Source organism: Mus pahari, chromosome 4, assembly GCF_900095145.1.
Source record: "Mus pahari chromosome 4, PAHARI_EIJ_v1.1, whole genome shotgun sequence".
In the NCBI taxonomy this organism is placed as follows: domain Eukaryota; kingdom Metazoa; phylum Chordata; class Mammalia; order Rodentia; family Muridae; genus Mus; species Mus pahari.
In genome coordinates, this window is record NC_034593.1 from 115087797 (window position 1) to 115105555 (window position 17759).

The 17759-nt window shown below is 40.1% G+C and overlaps 1 protein-coding gene across 13 annotated transcripts in view; it reads right to left on the reverse strand.

Moving 5' to 3' along the window:
- Positions 1 to 17759, reverse strand: part of Ank2 (ankyrin 2) — a 569474-nt gene that overhangs the window by 55342 nt on the left and 496373 nt on the right. For 9 of the 13 annotated variants that reach the window (XM_029537925.1, XM_029537924.1, XM_029537920.1 and 6 more), the window contains 4 exons: positions 14111 to 14183; positions 7553 to 7697; positions 2349 to 2451; positions 1547 to 1650 (listed from right to left, as the gene is read on the reverse strand). In XM_029537925.1, coding sequence (XP_029393785.1) covers positions 1547 to 1650; positions 2349 to 2451; positions 7553 to 7697; positions 14111 to 14183 — 425 coding nt within the window. Of the gene's footprint in view, positions 1 to 1546; positions 1651 to 2348; positions 2452 to 4810; positions 4823 to 7552; positions 7698 to 12602; positions 12657 to 14110; positions 14184 to 17759 lie in introns of all 13 variants that reach the window. The other 4 variants (XM_021195385.2, XM_029537917.1, XM_029537919.1 and 1 more) reach the window with 2 other exon arrangements.

Sequence of the window (17759 nt, forward strand, 5' to 3'; positions counted from 1 at the left end):
TTTCTTTCTTTCTTTCTTTCTTTCTTTCTTTCTTTCTTTCTTTCTTTCTTTCTTTCTTTCTTTCTTATATTCTGATTGTTCATTACCAGTAACCAACCACAATGAAGTAACCATTATCTAGTCATTATAGCTCAGAGATATCATTTAGATTGGTAAAATAAATTGGATATTGATGTACATTAAACTTTAAGAATTTCCTTTTTAAGAGTAACAATTAATTTGAAAATCAAACTATTACTGTAACATTCACTCTTTAAAAATTGCTATTGGTAGTTGGTTACATTGTAATCTAAAATTATGTCTTTATTCGGTGGCATGGAGTCTGGGTTCTTATCTGTTCTCCTCAGTCATTGAGGCCCAGACCTCTCCTCTCTTACTTACATGGGGAGCCTCAGTAGCAGAAGGCAATGCTAGGGTTTTTGAGCAATTTATAATAGAGATTTTAATTACTTCATTTTGCATTTAAAATTCTTAATTAAATTTGAATGGAGTTTAATCTTTTTAATTCCTCTAAGCAACTCTTGGTAGACCAAGAACTAGCTATAGTATTTAACAAGGAAAACAAGGTGTTTATTTTCAATATCTGTCTAATTTTATGGTGTTTAGCAGACTATTACACTAAAAAGTTCAAAATGTTTACAATGTCATGGACTAATTCCCTGGAAGGAGGCTATTTTAAAACACAAAGAAGGAAGGGCGCACTGTTCAAAACAGTTATGAAGATTACACATGAGGAGTCTGGGATAATAATTTAAACCAAAGTATTGCATTTTTTTTTTTTGGTAAAATATGGGTAGAAATTTCACTTAAAAGAAAACACATGAAGATTATAATTATAATATTATCCTACTATTACTAAAACCCGAGGGCAAAAACAATTCAGAAAGTATTCTATTTTAAAGTCTTTAAGAAATGTGTACATATTAAATTCTCCCATGCCAAGGAAGACTTGAGCTATACTGAGAGGACTGTTCAGGGTCCGGGGTTAACTTTTAGGTGGTGATAAGTGGGCAGTGTTGGATCCACTCTACAAAGGGCACTGGAAGAGGACACTCTAGCTGTAAACTTCTCTTTATTTACGTCACTACTTGAGTGTACAACCTGTATATGTGTGCGACTTGGACTTCCATAACCACCACTTTAAGGGCATTGATACGTGAGAGAAGACTTTTATTTCAAAGGCCAGCCAGTTCATCTTAGCAGATTGGAACTTTCAAATAAGCTGCTGGCCTCGCCTCTTTTTAAAAGATGGCTCTAAAGACTGCGTGCGATCAGTAAAGAAGTGGCCCGCATGTTCTAGTCAGTCAGCAAACTGTTGCTGCTAGTTACTTTAAAACAGTAGTTTTCTATGCTGAATTCAACCCCCTTTTTGGCTGCCTCATTGGCGTAGCTGGAACCATGTTGGAAAAAGCAATGTTATTCACAAGTTGAAACAAAGGGCGCCTCCTCTGTAAGCTAAGCATCCACTGAAGCAACTGGACAAAGCTGTGACTTTTCACATCTCTTTTTACCTCTTGATCTGGATACATAATATTGATTCACTCACCCTGAATGAATAGGACTGGAAGAAAGAGCCACGTTGTCTAAGTTCTCAGTGCCCCAGCTCAGACGATAAGAATTCCTTTCTGCCTCCTTGGCTAGCGCAGACACCTACACACAAAGAACAGTGGGTTCAATGAAAAACGATGCTTCAAAACTCAAGTAGAATACAAGGAATTCTGAAAAAGCATAAAACAAAAGGAGCTATGACTTAGAAGATTTTCAATAAAAAAACATAAGAAATATATCTAAAAACAAACAAACAAAAAAACCTCTTCTAGTGTATTCCCTTTTAACTCATACAATAGCAGAGTACTTTGAAAGCCAAAAAAAAAAAAGTCTATTTCCCTGTATCCAATCCATCAATTTATATCTAAAATTATAAGGTTTTGTCTGGAATAAACTTTAAGCACTTTCTCACAGCTACCTTCAATATTGCAACAAAATTTACTTTACAACACACCATTTGTTTTATAAACATGCCCTGCTTCAGTTTTTTCCCCTCAGAATGGAGACATTATTTCCAGAACACAAATCTTTACATAAAATCTGCAGAGAGAGGAACTCAGTATGGCTGAATAAGGAAACACTATAATCTCTCACGCTATGAGACACGCTCAAATCTATCATCCTGATCTTGTCATTGCTGTCATTAAGAAAGAATTGAGGTCTTTATTGTTCTTTCTTCTTTGCTTTCTTCTCTCCACCCCACCCCCCACCCCCCAACGGGTTTCCACCGGATAGTTGTGGTGTTAGGATGTACGAAAAAGCTGTCCAGAAAGCAGATACAAAGGCAGAAAGTCCTGTACCTGGTGGCTGGGGATCACAACCGTGTCGTCAATCATGGCACTGTCCCTCAGGTACGATGCATGGCTCAGAGTGTGAGACCTGTCGGAACTGAAGGACCGGAGGCTGGTAGGTTGGCAGGAGGTCATGGTCATGTACCAACAGCGGTGGAGGGTTGGGAAGGTGAAATGAGCCGAGCAGGAGAATGAAAAAAGCCTGCTATTAGCTAACAGTGCAACTTCCAGGGGACGCGGGTCTCTGAGTGGTCCTACCCAGGTCTCTGCCCAGCAGCTAAAATGCATCCTCGGACTGTGCTCAACACGGAGCAGCAAGGGCACAAGGGAATCCGCAAGTTACATTTGATACTCCTAATCTGATTCGTTTTCTTTCCAGAAATGTTGGAAACTGGCAACTGTCACTTATTTGCCAGTGTTGGGGGAGGAAATTTTTAGGCAGGCAATAGTTCTTAAATCTGTGTTAAATAACATCCTTGCAGTCATGGGAAAATATTTGGTGGTAAGCAGACTACTCAGAGCGAAAGCAAAAGAAAAGGCAGGGTTTTTTTTTTTTTTTTTCCTCTTTATTTTCTCTTCTCCTCCCCTGCCACTTTCCCTTCCTTTCCACATTGTGAATAGCTGAATGTCAATGTCCTCCCCTGGAAGGTACAGAGTGACATGAACTGTGGCCAAATGCGTGCTTCCTGTGGAAGTGGGGTGCCTCCTGTTTACCTCGGGTGAGCGCAGCAGTGCCGTGATCTCAGAGAACACTGTCCCCTTTGCATGCCCTGTGTGTCCTGTAGGAATCCCTAAAGAGTTGCCATGGGGATGAGAGGCCAGAGCAGGACAGACGCACACCAACTCAAGGGCAATCCACCAACATACGCTGACCAAAAGTGATGTGGGGCTTCAAAATGCAATTAAGGCCTTGCTATTCAGTGTTTTGAATTTTTGATACCTCTGATCTTTGTTGTTCCAAATTATAGACTCAAATGCAACGGACAAAACAATTGTCCTTTGCATAACTTAGTCCTTCTAATCAATCTGCACAGTCAAATGACATTATGTTGGCATAATTAGTTTTGTTTGCCTGAGACAGAGTCTTAATCTGTCGCCTAAGCTGGTCTGGAATTCACTATGTAGCCCAGGCTGGCCTTGAACACTTGATTGTTCTGCCTCTGTCTTCTGGGGTCTTTCTCAACTGGTTTTGATTTAGAGGAGGTAGAGGGAGTTATTAATTTTTATCTTGCCTAAATGACTAACAGGGAGAAAGCAACAAAGTAGCCTAGAGCCACAAAAGAGAAAGGTAGGAATTAGAGTGTGAAGACGGAGGGAACTGGGCAGGACCACAGTTTGAGTGTGCACTTCTTTGTGGATCTTACATAGCTGTCTCTGCTGCCTGTTGTCTGAAATGCTAATTGGTCAGTGAATCAAGCTCATGTGTCCTAACTGTTCTTTTCTCCCCTAACGCTGTCACAGAGTCTGCTTAAATGAAGTAAGTATGGCTGGAAAATTCTAACAGCAGAGACATAATTCTCTCCGATGAACTAATAACAAGAATTAAACTTTTGAAAAAAGTTTAAATCTCTACATCATAAACCGAGTGGGAGACATCACAGACAAGTTTAAACACGTTACAACAGAGTTACCATTTACAAGACATTACTTCAGGGAGGCCTCCTGTTGAGCTAGTGCACTGAGAATGCCACACTCAAAGAAATTAAAACATACTTGTTCACTTGGAGGATCCAACGCTATAGATAGAAAGAAGGATTCAATTCATACATTCTCCTTCTATCACACAACTGCCTTATAGATTTGAATGAGTGTAACAATTACTAGCTCAGGAAACTATAATACTTACTAGACAGTGTAGAGTTTAAGTCTCTTTGAACAAGTAAATATGCGACATTTTCAGTGTGGTTGAAGAAGCGTCTGCGATTTGTTGTTACTTAGCGTTTTCCTATTTGAATTTGGACAGTTGTAAGCAATAATAACAAATGGATTCAAATCCAACTGACTGTACTCTGGCTGTGGTTTTCCTCCACGTGCATTAAAATGGATGTGTTCTAATCCTTCTGTATGTATGCTTACTTTAGGCACCCGAACGTTGTTTTCTGTCTTTTCTCAGTATAGCTAGATAGGCTGCTTAGTTTGTTTTGGGAGGGCCATGCTCCTGTGTTTCCAGCCACTAGGTGGCACTGTAAGAGTTAGAATCAGGGCTGGTTCTTGTGACACTGTTATCGCTCCTCTAATTTAGCACGGGGTTGCGGGGGGGGGGGGCGAAAGAGGGGCTAATTTGAGGGAAAATCTATAATTCTAGAATATAAGTAGCGTTTGCCAGTGCACATCTATGCACACATGTACGCACACTCACGCACATACACACACACACACACACAGAGTGAGCAGTGAGCAGTGATGAGCAGGAAGCAGGGAGATGCGAATGAGCCCAGGAAGACCATGGTTCCATGCTGTGTAATACCTACCTGGGAATGGTACTATGGACAGCACACCAAATAAAGAAATAATGAAAGAGGAGAATGGTTACCAAAAAAAGTGATGTACCAAACCGCTCAAGCAAAACTGAAGGAGTAATTAATAAAACATGAAGATGAGATGTGGCCTGGAAGACCTATTTGTGGGGGGGGGGGGTCTTGTGTATACACGTGGTGGTCAAGAGGTGCACATGAGAATCCAAGAACAGAGCGTGCAATGTTTGTTTCATGTCTCTGTCTTTGTATGTTGATAAGTCCCAAACCATTCACCCCCCTCCCCACTCTATGGAAAGTATGTTATAACTCTCAGCTTTACATTGGAAATAGAAACTGTGAGTGAATCAGGCATTTAAGAAAAAATAATTAGAAACTGATGAAAATGAAGTGTTCATTGGCTGAGCTTAATCAGGCTATTCATAGATTACTGTGAATTCACACAAAGCTATAAATATTTTCTTAGGCTGAAACATAGAGGGGGGGGCTGTCCCTGAATCTGTTGCCTACCTACAGATCCCATTCCCCTAACTGAGCTGCCTCGTCTGGCCTCAGTGGGAGAGGATGCAGCTTCTCCAGTGCCTTGAAGAGTCAGGGTCGGGTGATACCCAGCCCCTCCCCCACCCCTCCAGCTTCTCAGGGAAAAAGGGAAGAGAAATAGAGGAGGGGGGCTGTATTAGAGGGAGACTTGCTGCGATCAGGCTGTAAAGTGAATAAATAAATTAATAAAAATTATTTATAGTAGAAAAAAGAATCTTGGATTACAAATCCAAATCTGTCAGTGGATAAGAGCTTAATGTATGGAGCACAGGTTGTCACCTCTCCTCCACACCTCCCAAGGGCTCCTTCTTCCTTACCTTGACCCTAAGGGCTACCCTCTATGTAAGCACCAATAGCAAGGAGTCGCAACCCATCTTCTTCAATTGCCCTATAAAACTCACCAACCAATCCCACTACCCACATCTCAAAATTCCACATCACTGTGGAATTCTTTCTACAACTGGGCCGGGGTTAAAGTTTAATACTGTCATCACCACCAGCAAACAGTATACTGCACCTACGTTGTCTAGCCCATTGACCCCTCTCCACCAGAACAATTGTCTGCATCACAGAAGAGGGATTCTGGTAAAATGCGGGTGTGTATCCCCTCCATTCCTGGTCCAGCCCACTGCACCACCCTGTGGTCCCACTAACACAAGCCTCTGCTAGCTCCTCCCCCTCTCCCCCCCCCCCCCCCCCCCCCCCCCCCAAGGCCCCCCCTGCCTCTGCCTCCCAAGTGCTGGGATTAAAGGCTTGAATCACCACACCCCCCCCCCCCCCCCGTGAAGGCTTCAGTGCCTTCTGCCTTTCCCAGAAGCAGTGCTCAGCATCCCACCTGGTTTGGACCACTGCCTGCCAGGAAGCTTGAGTCTCTTTGTCCTACAGAGATGCTCAGAGCCCTTCTGCCCCAGCCTTTCAGGGTCTCTGTTAGGCTATGAATTTCGCGAACATATTTTAATCATGTTGGTACCTCCTGGATTTACCAGAATGGCTAGTTTGAGAATGAACTTACACAGAAAAAAAAAAAAAGTGAGGAAAAGGGACAAAAGAAGAGGAAAACAAAAACAAAAACAAAACAAAAAACAAAACAAAAAAAAACAAAAAAAACAAGAAATGGGATTCAGGCTCTCAAGGGGAAAGACCCCAAATAAGTTGCCTACAGAGATTATTTGTGTAGAATTGATGCTTCTTCCTTAAGTGATAAATAAGAGGGAAACTCATAAAGTGACTGACAAGAGTCAGCTTTGTACTATGATCACGGGACTGTTGATGGGAAGAAAATACAGTAACATGGACAAGCGCACATGTGACCCAGCTTGGCAGCCATATTTCTGAGGAAGCACCCAGAATATTCTTAGTCATCTTGCTGTGGAGAGTAGTAAGCGCCAGCTGTATTAGTTAGGAGTAACCAGGATAACATTGACCCAGTTCAGAATATTAGCAAGGCTCCTCGGATTTGTCTACAGAGTGGGATCCTTATGGACTTGGGCCACCTCTTAAGGTCCTGTCCTCCTCCTTTTTTATTTATTTATTTTTTAATAAAAAAGTTGACTCCAGGGCAATTTTCCTTTGCGCTTGTCTTCTGTTACTTTTTATAATGGATTTGTGTGCACACAGAAATTACAGCACTAAGAGTTAACTTAGAGTCAGGGGCATCTGGAGATGCTAACCATATCTGCCAGGCAAAACTGCCCTTAGAATTTGCCTACAGAGAAAAGTGGCAGCTGATTAAATCCATCACTTTGAAAGGGAGGGGCTCCTCTTTATCTTGGCTCGCTCTTGCTTTGTAGTAGCTGCATGATTATGTGGTATTCTTTGATATCTCTGAACTGGTTTCCTGGTTCTCAAAATGGGCTCTACTTAAGGTGTCAGAGACATGAACGAGATGACACTCTAACAAGCAAGTGAACTGTTGATCAAGGTGCTCAATGGTGTCTACATTCTCTATCACCATAAAAAATATATGTGGTAAGCCAGGCATAGTGATGTGTGCCTACAGTGCACGCCCAGTACTCAGGCAGCTGAGAAAGGGGGATCAGAAGTTTGAGGCTCATCGGAGAAAGTTCCATGCTATTCTTGGCTACATAGTGAGACCTTATCTCTAAAAAAAACCAAAAGAAAAAGGAAAAAAAGAAAAAGAAAATGTTTAAAAGATGTGCTGTGCATAGTTGTGAAATTGAATGTAAGTTTGACGGATACCTGTCAGATCTTCCCCCCTCCAGACTGTACCGAAGGTAGCTCATGCCATCCAGGAACTGACTGCTGGGCAGTGAGTCATCTCCGAGCTCCTTGAGATCTTCTGGCCTGAGGTATTCTCCCCCATCACCTGTCACCGTGTCATCACCTGGGGCAATCAGATGACAGCGAAGGGAGGCACTTGTTCACTTTAGTAGCAGCAACAAAATATGCCCATAGTTACGAAGTGCATTCACACGACACCTTGGATAACAGCAAAACACTGCCCATCAGGAAGACACAGAACCCATGCGCATGTCTACAGATGGCTAAAGCCTATAGAGAGAGTATTTGATTAATTTCCCCAAAAGGCATCAAGGAAAAAATAATTAACTGAATTGTAACTCTTTGAATATCTTTGAACTAGCTTTATTCATTCTGTTTGTTATGATGACAAGTCTAGCTTACAGATTAGCCCAGTGTGCAGATTACTAATATTTTCTCAGAAGTGTATACAATAATTCTGTGCATAATCCAGTATTAATAGTCTCTTCACGCCATTGACTATGTGCTAAGATATATGAGACAGTTCTACAATGAGAGATTATTATTTCAATGATTGATTGATAATGGATGTGTGTGTGTCTGTATCTGTATTTTTGTGTGTGTCTCTCTGTGTTAGTGTGTATGTCTCCATCCATGTGTGTGTATGTCTGTGTGTATCTCTGCTTGTGTATCTGTGTTTGTTTCTGTGTCCCTCTCTATGTGTCTCTGTGTATGTCTCATGTTTCAGTGTACATAGACATGTGAAAGAGGAACATGGTCTCTCCCTCCACTGTGAAGGACCTGGGGTTAATGAAGTTTATCAGGCTTGACAGTAAGACATTACCTTCTGAAAACCAAATTGCTGCTCATAAATTTGATAATAAAATCTTACAAGACTTATAAGACTTTATAAGATTAAAGATACAAAAGAGAACTAAAGTAGAAAGAAATTAAGTTCTAAGGACAGGACTACTAAAATCTAGATATGGTCGGACTTGGGGATAAGCCTAGTAATTTTTAGAGAGTTTTATTCGCGTTCGGGAAGACACACTGCGACCCTTTTTCATGTGTGAAAAGATGATGGAAATGGTGAAATACAAGACATACAAAAGGCCGAGCATTCCGTATCCCTTAAGCAAGAACCTAAATATTACCTAACACTCAAAAATGCATGCTTCCTCTTTCTCTCCTCGCTTACCATACCCCAAGGATCTAATCAATCCAACTTGGCTTAAGTCCATTACACTACCCAGGTTAGGGCCTCCTGGGCTTAAGTCCATTACACTACCCAGGTTAGGGCCTCCTGGGCTTAAGTCCATTACACTACCCAGGTTAGGGCCTCCTGGGCTTAAGTCCATTATGCTACCCAGGTTAGGGCCTCCTGAGCTTCTTCTGGCTTAGATTCTGGATGCCAACCTGATTCTCCCGAGTTTCCAGTTCTGACCCCAGTCTCTCCGTTGCCAAGGTGGTCACAGGGAACAAAACTAACTCAAAATAAGTTTCTATTCCTTGTGTGTTAGAATGTCTCAATACTCCTTAATAAGACGTGACCCACATTTTAGATTTTCTTACTCAACCTCTTTCTTGTCATGCCTTGCTGGGAAGGAGGCTCAGAAAGGTGGATGTAGCTGGGTCCAGCAGCACAACCTGGGAGTGAACCCAGCCCCAGATGTCCTCCCTGGTCTTTAGGGATTTGTGTTACAAAAGGAGAGTGAGCCATCTGAACAATATATTTAAAATAAAATACATCCTTTTAAAAATGCTGGCAAGCCAATGCAGCGTTTACAACCCTCTAATCATGCTGAGTTCACCAGGCCATGGCTGTCCTTAACGTTCTCCCCCATTCTCCGCCTCTTTTGGTGGTTGCTCTGAGAACAGCTGCTATGTTCAGTTTATTAAAAGGGAGGCTTCAGAATTTGGAAACACCTGTGGTGTAATAAATAGATCATGATGTCATTATTATGACTCTAAAAATCAAGTCTTCAAGGCTAGCAACAGTGTCCAGAACCTAATCTGCTATTGTTAACAGAAATGACTTTTGTCTCAGGCTACATTTTCTTGATTCTGTATATAATTTCTTTCTAAATTATTTGCACATAAAAATACCATTGTTCAGGGTGGTGTATCAACACTGAGTGATGGAAAGTATGTGTGAGAAGAGGTAGAGGAGATTCATATTTATCTACTTCTCCTTCTAGAGCCTTATGTCTTCTATCTTCTTGAAAACATGGTCTAGTCTTGTCTCTAATCAGCCTCCTATACCGCCAGATTCATGAAGGATTCTCCCTTCATACAGTAAAGCGCTAGCTAGCATTTCTTTAGCCCATCTTAGGCCTTTTTAAATATAATACTCAGCTTCTCTTTCTTTTATAATCAAACTTCCTTTCATAATCAGACCCTTGCTATTGTTAACTGATTCTAGTAATTAAACAATGACCAAGAGGTGACTTTTTTGATAAACACCCTCCTTGGCATCTCTGACAGAATCTCTCCTAGTCTTTTCTATATTACTTTGAGTCTTTCTTCTCAGGTTCCTTTGTCTGAAATGGTTTTCCTGTATGACCCCTGCCATGTCCCATTTACCACACATCATTAAACCTTCAAGGGCCTCATAGAATATACTGTGTTGAAAAGTGGATCCATCTTGGACCTTTGTCACATTCCAAATACATATCTCAGTCTCCTCCAAGAATTCTGCACCTAGATTTTCTGTAAGTACCTTACATTTAGCATGAGAAAACAAAATGTTTCTTTTTTTTTTAAGATTTATTTATTATTATTATTATATCTAAGTACAATGTAGCTGTCTTTAGACGCACCAGAAGAGGGCGTCAGATCTCATTACAGATGGTTGTGAGCCACCATGTGGTTGCTGGGATTTGAACTCAGTACCTTCGGAAGAGTAGTCGGTGCTCTTAACCACTGAGCCATCTCTTATCACTGAGTCCTCTCTTATTTGTCCACTTCATACCCTGCCAACATACTTCTTGACAAACTTTCTATATGAGATCTTTGTAAATAGTTGTCTTCATGCTTTTAGTGAGGGAGATGGGAGAGATAAGTGGTTTCTTTGTCTGTCTATCTATCTATCTATCTATCTATCTATCTATCTATCTATCTATCTATCTGTTTGTCTGTCTGTCTGTCTGTCTGTCTGTCTATCTATCTATCAATCATCCATCCATCTATCTTCTATCTATGTATCTATCCATACAACTTCTATCTATCTATCTATCTATCTATCTATCTATCTATCTATCTATCTATCTATCTATCTATGGGTATGAGTGTTTTGCCTGCATGCATGTATGCCTGTTGCATATGACTGCTAGATCCCCTGGCTGGTGGTTGTGTGCCACCATGTGGGGTCTGGGAATCAAAACCCAGGTCCTCTGCTAGTGGTTAATTGCCTTTAATTGCTGAAAAACAATTTAAATAACATTCTTAATTAAGAACATTAGCTCTTACTCGCATACACTGAATTCTGTTCAACTTGGGAAGAACTTTGCTATTACATAACAATTGTTCCCTGACATATACTCTATTATTAACTTATCTGGTATAAAACCGTCAGACACAACTTTTTTTCCCATATTATATAACAAACTTAATGTGAGTTTCCTTGTTGTTTCCTGTACTTGGAGCAATGTCTTCCTAAATTATAGATGTATTCATTTAATAGATGACTCTCAAGTTAATGAGTTCATTTTTTGTTGTATTTCCCAGGGTTTTTTTTTTAGACATTTCTGGGCAGCTCATTCCTAGGGACTATAAGGCATCAGTGTACTACAGCTTTGTTTTTGTTGTTGTTGTTGTTTTTAAGTAAAATTGATTTTGGTAATCTAAAACTACAAGATTCTACATGACTGGTGTCTGGTATATTAGCCATTTCAGGACTCTGTGGAACACAGATATCAAAAATATGGGTATAAATTAAGATCAAATAGTGTAGTCACAATAGTTACCCATTGTATAGACATCTACGAAGCTTGGATAGAGACTCTCTGAAATGTCACTGGGTTCCTGCCCTTGCCCTTGCCCTTCCTATTGAAACATGGGGAGACCTGATGCTCTCTTCTAGCCTCTGTAGGTACTACATGCAAATGATGGATGAAAATTCACTCATCAGACACACACAGTAAGTCATTTAAAAGAGTGTATTATTACACACATAGTCATCTCCTTATACCCGTCCTTTTCTCTCTGAATAATATTTTAAAGATATTTAGTGGTTAACTTACCTCTATTCTTGACTATCTTTTAGAAAACAATCACATTACTACTTCTAATTATTCATTTGCTGAGGCTGACCTTACCCCCGCCCCTTTAAGACAGATTCTGTCTACATAGCATAAATGCAGCTGTCCTGGAACAAAGGACATGGACAGGCTGGCCTCAAACTTGCAAACACCCACCTGCCTCTGTCTCCCGAGTACTGAGAGTAAAGTCATGTACCCCCATGCCCAGCCCAGGAAGACCTTCATTGTCTGCTCTGAGTTATCCCCCTGCCTCTGCCTCCTAAGTAATTGTGACCACAGATACATTCTCCCATACCTGGATTCTAATTTAATAATATATTCTTCCCAACCAAGAAGGGCAATGTAAGCATTCAGCTCAAGTAGTCTTGGCTGAAAGTGTAGATAGTAACTAATAGACTAGCTACCACTATGTCATGATCACTCCAGTATTAAAGAATTACTTTTCCTCAAAGTCTCTATTCTAAAAAAAAAAAAAATCCTCTGGGGAAACATTCTTACAACATTCCTTGAAGAAAATAATTTTGTTTAATACATCTCCATAATAGCTTCTAAATTATTACCAGAATAAGCAAATCATGGCTTTAAACTTACAAGTTAATAAAATGCACACATCACACGCACACATGCACAATTCCACCCCCATTACACAAGCTATTTCCAAAGAAACGTTAGTATTAATCAAAAAGATTTAAGACATCAACAAGCTGCTTCTATGAAGCTAAGAAAAGTTGAAAGCAAAGCAAAGCGATCAATCCGAGTCCTTATGGTACCTGAATCACTAAGTGCTTCCCCATCGATAAAGTGGTCACCAAGCTGCTTAAGGGCTGCACAACATACGAATGAGAATCAGAAAGAGAATCCCACCAAAGCCATGGTATGCATACATGGATGTTGGAACACAACACACACTCGTAATAAACCCAGAACTGTAGCCTTTGGCAGAACTTTTTAAAAATGACTCATCATAATACATTGATCCAACATTCGTTTATTCTTGTCATAATTCTTATGCACACTGACACAGCTCAGTGCATGTTGCCAATAAAAAGACAGCCTGGTTCCAACTGATTCCAAGTAAGACTAAGACTGTAAAGCTTTGGCTTGAGATTTCATGTTGAAGAACCTAAAGATGTATTTAATATTTTCAATAGAGTCTCTGACTCTCAGGCCCAGGCCCACCTTCATGGCAATGATTTCGCAAAGATAGGCACACATTTTCCACATCCATATGAAATGGTAACAGGTTTTCCAATCCCCACACATGGGCTTTGTGACTGGAGTTTGCATGACCTGTGTGGTGCTTCTGTAATATTAGGGTAGTTGTTTTTTGTTCCTGGTGTTGTTCCTTTTTGTTTTGTTTTTTTTATTCCAGAAAGATAGCACAGGGAAATTCAAAATGTAGAACAAAGAAAAGTCACTGAGGAGGTAGAACCTTTTTGTGCCAAACATGGAGGCTTAGCCTACCCTCAGCCGTCCCCTGCACGTGTTTTAGAAAAACAGTCTTTTTCAGGGCTTTGAAATCAACTGTCTAGATTATCAGCTCTCAACCTGTGACGCACAACTCCTCTGGTGGTCTCATATCAGATGTCCTGCATTTAAGATATTTATATTATGATTCATGATAATAGAAAATTATAGTCATGAAGAATCAACAAAAAATAATTTTATGGTTGGGGGTCACCTCAACATGAGGAACTGTATTAAAGGGACACAGCATTAGGAAGGTTGAGATCCACTGGCTTAGGTAATTTTTATCAACCCTAAAACCATTATGAAAGTATAGATCTTTCCTAGCATAAAGGATGGCTTAGTTGTGTTGGGACTGTACTATTTGGTGCTGAGATCCTTTTATGCCTCTATAAGGGTCTTTTCTTCTGAGTTTAATATATATTCTGGCATTTGTATATACCATTGATGAAGAACATTTTAAATTTCTTTAAGACATATAAATATGAAATGCTTTGGTATAATTAGTATATGTATTAATAGTGGCTATAATATCAGACAGCTATTTTTAGCACATGGGTGATTTCAAGTTTCTTTCTTATTTCCCAGTCTTACTAGTCATTAGAGATTAAGGTAAGAATGGTAAAGATACACAGACCCGACTTGCCTGATTTTTCAATGGCGAGTGTAAATTTAATGGACTAAAGATTGCAACCAGGTTCTAAGTGTTAAGATGCTACCACCCATACTACCTCCTTTGTCCCTAAAGAGATTCGAGTTCCCTCGTATAACAACATAGCAGCTGTCCCAAAAGACCAGAGGAAAGACTCACCCTCTTCATCAGAAACATCGAGAACCTCGGTCATCGTCTCAGGAACATTTAGCTTATGTTTTTCCGTGATAGTCTAGAGAGAGAGAAATCATTCACCGTAAAGTTAAAAACAAATCCAGACAAAAGATGAACAGAACCACAGAGGGGACCCCTGTCTACAGCAGCAGCAAGGCATGAGAGACCTCAAACACCCCATCTCATCCACACGGACATTTAGAAACTTACTCTCTTTCATGAAAACTCCTTTGTTCTCTCTGAAGATAAATGACCAATGGTTCCAGGAACATTGTACAAGAAAAGATTCATTACCGTTAGCCCCCATTTGAAAAATTGAGTCTTTAGTAATGGTGCTTGTAGTTAGTCATACTGGGAAACCAAACTAATGACTTCAAGACATCTCTAAGATGAACTAAGTGAAGTTTCTAGAAAAACTTCACAATGAAGCATAAAAATGCAATGTATTCAAAGCAAAGCCCATCAGAGAGATGCTGTAAACAAGATAGGCTATGTAAATTATATGTAACACATGTCTGCAGGGGTTAGAGGACCAGAGATCGAGAGTAAGTCATCTGTATAGTGTTCAGTCTATGGTTATAATTTATTGCTCATTGGCTTTCTACAGTGCTCTCCTGAGTGGCCAACAGCAAAGCATTTGATCCCTGACGTGGGATAAGGAGCAGAGAGATCAGACTCCTCTGGCTTCATGGCTTCCAGTTGTAGACTCATCTCATGAGCTGGAAGGCCTCAGCAAGTCCTTTAACTTGGCTATGCCTCAGTTTCCTTGTTGAAAACCACAGACTAATGTTCCGTAAAGTTGTTAGGAATGCTAATACAGGAGCATTGAGAGCAGTCCTCAGAATAGGCTAGAAGTTAACAAACATCATCTGGAATAACTGGTCATCGTAATGGAAAACTATATTCATCTTAGGAATGATGGGCCTCAGAAGTTGTTAGTCACTTGTGCAGCAAGGAATTCCATAATCATTATATGCCAAACACAAAGCAGGGATTTCAAAATGAAAAACAAACAAACAAACAAACAAACAACAACAACAACAAAAACCAAAACCCTGACACAGAGATACAAATATCATGTGACTTCACTAATTGGAAAAATAGTTTAAAAGTCCGAATCATAGAAACAGATAGCAGAATCATGGTTACCAGGGATTGAGTGCAGGCAAGAGAGATGAGGGCTGGTGCTCAACGGATACAAAATGTCAGTCAAATGGGAAGAAGTGTAAGCTATGCATGACATTCCACGTTGCTCAGATAATACCACGGTGTACTATACACTTGAAAAGGTCTTTTTTGAGAGTGCCATGTATCTCAGACTGGCCTCCAACCCATAAACTTGCTATGTGCAAGGAAAACCCTGTAACTCCAACCCTTGTAGCTCCACTCCCCAAGAGCCTGGACTGCACATGTGCACCAGGATAACTTGTATGAGGCAGCATTTGTGATGGAGCCCAGCCTACACATATTAGGAAAACCCTGTACTAACTGAGCTCTGTTCTTAGTCCCAATGTACTTGAAATTTTCCAGGGCATTGTAGGTACTCTCTGCACATCCACCCACAAATGATGAGAGTACAATGTGACAATAAACAAATTGGCAGATTTAGCTATTTTCCCAATGTATACACATCTCAAAGTATCACATTGCACATCAAGAATATGCACCATTGTGCCAATTTTAAAAGCGAGACTCCTGTACACAAAAAGAAACCTCACAGCTTTTAAATATAAATAAATTTCCTTAAGTTATACTTGAATAACTTGAATATGCTTGAATATACTTAAATGTATAATTGAAAGTGTACCAGCAAACTTAGTGCGCCGGATGGCAGTTGGGAGAACATGGAGATAATAAACCCTTGAGGATGAGGAGAATGAAGCAACAGAGCACCAGAGAAGGTTGAGTGTGTTGTGTAGACTTCTGTGTTTTGTTCTACAGGTACTAAAGACTGGTTGCAGTGAGGACAATGACTCTGTCACTGGGTCTTTGCCGAACCAGAAAAGACCAACAGATTTCCAAGAGACTATAAAGGGATACAAGAGTCACAGGCCAAGAGTGACAGGACTGAGTCAATCAGACGTGGTGAGGCGCAAGTCTTTCGCCAACTGTTCTATTATATATATGATTTATTTATCTGGCCTGGCAGTGGTGGCGCACGCCTTTGATTCCAGCACTTGGGAGGCAGAGGCAGGNGGATTTTTGAGTTCAAGGCCAGCCTGGTCTACAGAGTGAGTTCCAGGATAGCCAGTGCTACACAGAGAAACCCTGTCTCACACAAAAACAAAAACAAACAAACAAAAAAAGATTTTTTTAAAAAAAGATTTATTTCTCCAATGTATATGCGTATGCTGTCTTCATGCATACCAGAAGAGGGCACTGGATCCCAATACAGATGGCTGTGAGCCACCATGTGGTTGCTAGGACCTTTTGAACTCAGGACCGTTGGAAGAGCAGCCAGTGCTCTATACCACTAAGCCATCTCTCCAGCCCCAACTTTTTTCTTTTTTTTTTTTTCTTCTTTTTTTCTTTCTTTCTTTTTTTTTTTTTAATAGCAAATGTGCTTTCTTTTGTTTTCAGAACAACACTAAATAAAATGTCTTAGAAGACCTATTGTGAGGTATAAAACAGGGACAGGCAAGCAGGCAGGCCTTACTTCCCAGTCTCTGCTACCCACATGCTGGATGGTTTGTTTCTCTGTCATCGTGGTTTCTGCCTCTTATGCTGTGGACATTTTGTACATATTCCTTTCTCTATCATAAACCTTTCCTTAGACTATCAGATATGATTTACAAAGAGAAATACTTCCTGATATACCCCCAATAACTTTATTTATTTAATTCTATGTATGTATACACACACAACAATGTATGGCTCATCTATTTTATCAGTCTCTCAAAGAAAAATGGGAGTCATTTCAGAGATAGAGTCATTTCTGGAATTATATATATATATATATATATATATATATATATATATATAATTATGTTAAAATATATTCTAAAAGTGACAAAACAGTTTTTCTTTTGAGTGGAATCTTTGTTTAAAGACAATGCAGAAAGTAAAAGTTCAGAGAATCTCATTGTGTATAGGTAAAGGCACAATTGAAGCTCATGTTAATAAGTCCAGCCTGCCTATATGACTCTTGGGATGTTTACATAAGAGCACAGGTATTGACTTAATGAAAGCAAACTAAATCAATGCTGTAAGAAAGAGAAATCCAAGGTCCAATGATATCACCAAGATTAGACAGCAGATAAGCATCTATGAGGTGAACAAATGTAACGGGCTTTCATAATGCAGTATATTATTATTAGTTGAGCACTTCAAATTTGAGCTATAATTTTAGCTCAGTTAAATTATAAACTATATATCATATACTTCATCTCTAGCTGTCCATTAGAATTATGAAAAGCAGTTTTAAAATATCTTTGAGCAGAAAACATGGCTCAGATGGTATAATGCCTGTTACAGAACCATGAGGATCTGAGTTCAGACCTCTGGCACCCATGTAAAACCCGGGTGCAGAGACACATACTTGTGATGCCAGAGCTGGGACATGGGGAGATCCCAGAGCTCACTGGGCAGCCAGAACAGCTAAATCAATGGACTCCAGGTTCAGGGAGACCCTGCC